This window comes from Telopea speciosissima, chromosome 1 (assembly GCF_018873765.1).
Source record: "Telopea speciosissima isolate NSW1024214 ecotype Mountain lineage chromosome 1, Tspe_v1, whole genome shotgun sequence".
Taxonomy (NCBI): Eukaryota; Viridiplantae; Streptophyta; class Magnoliopsida; order Proteales; family Proteaceae; genus Telopea; species Telopea speciosissima.
In genome coordinates this window covers 7,273,638-7,278,598 of record NC_057916.1, presented here as the reverse complement: position 1 = coordinate 7,278,598, position 4,961 = coordinate 7,273,638, and the positions used below count along the sequence as shown (strand labels likewise).

Genomic DNA, 4,961 nt, shown 5'->3' with positions numbered 1-4,961 from the left:
GTAAATATTACATCCCCTACTTTGTTTAATGAAACTTCACTACAGAGGAGTTCTCAGAGCTCTAAAAATGTCTTATTCAAGAGGTAACCACAACTGTAGGATGGTTTTTGAACAAGCCCAACATGTTAGGCATCAAAGAAGAATGAAACAAGATAGATTTTCTGGCCCAAAATGGAAGTACATTTTGCATTTGTGCATAGAAGTTCAACAAGGAGATGGGTATCAGTGATGTTCAAATGGGTAGGAGATGAACTCAATTAAGCCAAGCCAACTTAGTAGTTCACATAGTCTGGATGGTCACATTGATGGATGTGGTCTGTGTAAAGTGTATTGCTTGATGTATTATTTATTGAAATTCTTGTGTGGGGAACTTTGTATTAATTGTTGATGCACTTGCAGCTCCTATGCTGTTGTGGCCAACCATTACTCTGCTCTTCTTATTCCTGTTGCCCACCTGTTCAAGTCATTCCAGTTTGAGTGACCTCACCAAGCCCAGACATGAACTAATTACAGCACACAATGGTGTTGTTACCACCGATGATGGCCGGTGTTCAAGAATTGGGAGAGATATTCTCAAGGAAGGAGGTAATGCTGTAGATGCAGCCATTGCAGCTGCCCTTTGCTTAGGTGTTGTGAGCCCAGCATCAAGTGGCCTTGGGGGTGGTGCTTTCATGCTGGTCAGATTAGCCAGTGGGAAGGTAGAAGCAATGGATATGAGAGAAACTGCTCCTCTACAAGCTTCCCAGGTGCTTAAATTTGTCTAGTTTTCTACTTTTATTTTCATTCTTGTGGGGAATAATGCAATGCCAGGCCTCAATCCTAAAATATGTGTTTGTCTAGCCAGAGATGAATTCTGTTTTGAAATGTGGGAAGCTAATTTGGAAGCTCAGGTGGGGTTAGACTTGTGTTGTTTAGCCTTGGTTAAACTTGGCTGAGTACCTAGATTTTGGTTCACTTATGGGTTAAAGTTCAAGCCTTGGTGCTGTAACACCAAATCTGTAGTTCAGTGCAGGTTTTGCTTATCCTTTTTGTAGTAGTTCTTTATTTATACAAGTTGAAACAAATATGATCCCATCTTGCTGAATTGAAATGCATTTATGGTCAGAAAGATCTCAGACTGATGTTCAAGTAACTGTAAGGCAATAGCTAATTCAAGTTGCCAATCTCTGACATCAGTTCTTTGTTTGTAAAGAAGATGTGTACACTTAAGTGAAGACCCTCTGTTACTAATGCATTACTGTCACTTGATATTTAGCTACCATAAGCTTGTACTTCACAGAAAAATTGAATTCATTGTAGTTGGATCCTCGACTTCTCTTTGTTAATTCTGTTTTTCCTCTTCAGAATATGTATGGTGAAAATTCTGCACTGAAAGCTAGTGGTGCACTTTCTATAGCAGTTCCAGGGGAACTTGCTGGCCTTCACAAAGCTTGGAAACAACATGGGAGGCTTCCATGGAAAAGGCTAGTAAGGCCAGCAGAAAATCTTGCTCGAAAAGGGTTCAAGATATCTCCATATCTCCACATGCAGATGAATAAATCAAAATCAGGGATCTTTGCTGACAAGGGACTTCGTAATATTTTCACATCAAATGGGAGCCTACTGCAGCCAGGAGTTATCTCCCACAATAGAAAACTAGCAGAGACACTCAAAACCATTTCAATATATGGCCCAGATGCATTCTATAATGGTTCAGTTGGGCACAGTTTGGTTAGAGATGTGCAGAAGTTTGGAGGAATACTGACCATGCAAGACCTGGAAAAGTATCAAGTTAGAGTGAAGGAGCCAATCTCAGCAAAAATCTCTGGACTTGAGATACTAAGCATGCCTCCTCCATCTGGTGGTGCTGCAATGATACTTGTAAAATTTGATTTATATCCTCATTTCCTTTATGGTTGTTTGTCCAACTCCTTGGCTAGATTCATTATGTAATTTCCAAATCTCCTTTCAGGTTTTAAACATTCTTGCTCAATATGGATTCCCTCAGGGTGTTTCTGGCTCACTGGGGATCCATCGGCAAATTGAAGCACTGAAACATGCATTCGCAGTGAGGATGAATCTTGGTGATCCTGATTTCGTTAATGACTCACAAGTTCTATCTGATATGCTCTCTCCCAAGTTTGCAGAAGAGTTGAAGAAAACCATATTTGATAATATGACTTTCGGACCTAGTCATTATGGTGGCAGGTATGAAAACTCTATTCATATATGAACAATGGTTTCTTGAGATGACCCACTTCCACCCCAGATGATCTAGGTCAAATGCAAAATTATCAAATTTGGTGGAACATCTGATATAATCACTGTCTATGAAATAGTGTGCAGATCATATTTTTTTCTTTAACCGTTTTAAAGCCTTTCACAGTTAAGTTCTATCTAGTTGTGGTGATTACACCCTTCATATTTGTACTGAAAAAACTTCACTTGCTTCCAGGTGGAACCAAATCCATGACCATGGCACTAGTCATATGTCCATAGTAGATAGTGAGCGAAATGCCGTCTCCATGACTTGCACTGTAAACTCTTACTTTGGGGCACTGTTTCTATCGCCAAGTACCGGAATAGTGCTTAACAATGAAATGGATGATTTCTCAATGCCTGTCAATGCTTCTTCTGGTCTTCCACCATCTGCTCCTGCCAATTTTATTAGACCAGGCAAAAGACCATTATCTGCTATGAGTCCTACCATTGTCCTCAAGGTAGTAGATGTTTGTGAATATGTTTCTGTTTCCATGTTCAGATTTTCTTCTTGGTTGTTTTCTGAACCAATGGATTACTTCTAAGTGGAGAATCAGTTAGCTCTAATTAAGTTTAAAATATGCAAATTCTCCACTCAATTTTTTTTCTCTCTTCCTTTAATTGACCATTTTGTGTTCTGGCTCTTTAGGACAAGCAACTGAAAGCAGTTGTTGGTGCAAGTGGGGGAGCCATGATCATTGCTGGAACAACAGAAGTGTTCTTGAATCATTTTGCCAGGGGAATGGATCCACTCTCTTCTGTTATGGCTCCAAGGTCTTATCATCAGGTACCCACAATAAGCTCAATTTACTAACTCTAATTGCTAAGAGACCACCCTCATCCCTTGACCACCTGTGTTCAGGACCAGGGCATTTTTGGGAAATACTACAAAATTTTTAGTGTCACTCTCTTCTGTTATGGCTCCAATTCAGAAGTCAAATTCTTTGAAGCTGTAAGAAAGGAATAACTATTCATAGACTGACATGATTGTTCTTGTTCAGATCCAACAAAAATGTTTATCAAACTGTTTGTTGGGAATTGAAGGCTAAATGCATGAGATATAGGGGATTTGTGTTTGGTTTAAGTGGAAACTGTAAATCCCATTGTTCTCTAAATCCCCTCCCTAAGAGTACTTTTAACAGCCTAGAGCCCATATGGAGAAGTAGCAACTGGTAAACCTCGTGTTGCAATGGAAGTCATGGTATTTATTACAGGATTCAATTTTAAATTCATGAATTTAAAATCTATTCTGGACAGGGCAGTTCAGTTTTGCAAACATTTTGACCATAATTATAGGATTTCAGAAATCATGCTTCTTCCCTCATCTGAGGACCAGACCCCCTTAATAGTGAAGTTTAGATAGTAAGTTCTTAGTGTTGAAATTTTATTTGTGCAGCTTATTCCTAATGTGTTATTGTATGAGAATTGGACAACTGTCATCGGTGACCACTTTGAAGTTCCAGCTCATACAAGGGCAGACCTACAGAAGAAGGGCCATGTCCTACAGAGCCTAGCTGGTGGGACTATATGCCAGATTGTAGTGCACAGGTTGGAAGGTTTGAAATCAAAAGGAGGGGTAATCTTTGGGGAGCTTGTAGGTGTAAGTGATCCAAGAAAAGGTGGCATTCCAGCTGGCTTTTGAACTGTGAGATAGCCTTTATAATCAGATAGTAGAGAAGCTACATACTCTCATTCCTACCATCATAGTTTTGGTGATGAAGAGGGAAATTTTTTTTCTCTAAACAACCCATCATAGAGCACTTTTAGTTTTTGCTTCCCATGTAAGCAATTATCTTACAACAGTGATTAATTATATTTTTAATTTGTCAATTATAACAGTCCTTGGATTTCATATCAAAATAAAATGGAAAAATTACACGTACACCCCCTACGTGGGATGCCCAAGGTTTGTTTTCTCTTCTTCCAAGGGTTTATGGATTAGGATGTATTTGATATGGATACTTGTAATAGATTCTGGGTCTCGAATGCATTCTGAAACGTGATTCGAGAATACCATTAGTTTGGTCCCTTAAACCAGCCGGGTAATTGGCCCATCTGACTGGTCATGTTGGACTAGCCATGTTCAAAGAGCTAAGGGTAATGTGGGTAATGGTCATTTTTGTGTTGGTGGAAAATTATAGGGTTTTGTTTCGTAGTAGACCAAATTTATGGTTTATGAATAGTATATGGTCTAAATTATTAAAAAAAAAAAAAAAAAAAATGAATTTCACATGACTTTGACAAAAACTTTGAGTCAATGAAAACTTAAACTGACTCGAACCTAGTTTGATCATTTCTTAAATTGGGCATTTGAGTCTTCATGACTCTGGCCAGATTTCATGTTTTTTTTTCCCTTGACTCAGGTAATTCGTCCGAATCAAAACCTGGTTTTCCATCTATGATATGGATATTAGAAAGTTACCACCACCTTAATGAAAAAAAAAGAAAAGAAAAAGGAGGGAGTGATTGTGTTAGTGTTGTTATAATTAATTAATCAATGGTGTACTTAAGTAGGTTGATGGGGTCTCATCAATAAAGGAGGAGGAAGTTGGGATGGAGAGGTTCCCAATCACAGGATCAAGCTTGCCGGACTGTACACATGCATGTGGGCCATGCTATCCATGCAAGAGGGTGATGGTGAGCTTCAACAAGTGTTCCATTGCAGAGTCTTGCCATATTGTCTACAGGTGTTGGTGCAGAGGGAGATTCTATCATGTTCCTTC

The 4,961-nt window shown here is 39.0% G+C and overlaps 1 protein-coding gene across 1 annotated transcript; it reads left to right on the top strand.

Annotated features, from left to right (window-relative positions):
* The first annotated feature begins 350 nt into the window (after nt 1–350).
* On the top strand, nt 351–3,902 carry LOC122658528 (glutathione hydrolase 1-like). Its single transcript, XM_043853535.1, has 6 exons — nt 351–746; nt 1,345–1,860; nt 1,952–2,187; nt 2,435–2,699; nt 2,888–3,025; nt 3,635–3,902. The coding sequence occupies exons 1-6, from the start codon at nt 405–407 to the stop codon at nt 3,878–3,880; spliced, it is 1,743 nt and encodes a 580-aa protein (XP_043709470.1). The 5' UTR covers nt 351–404; the 3' UTR covers nt 3,881–3,902.
* The last annotated feature ends 1,059 nt before the right edge of the window (nt 3,903–4,961 follow it).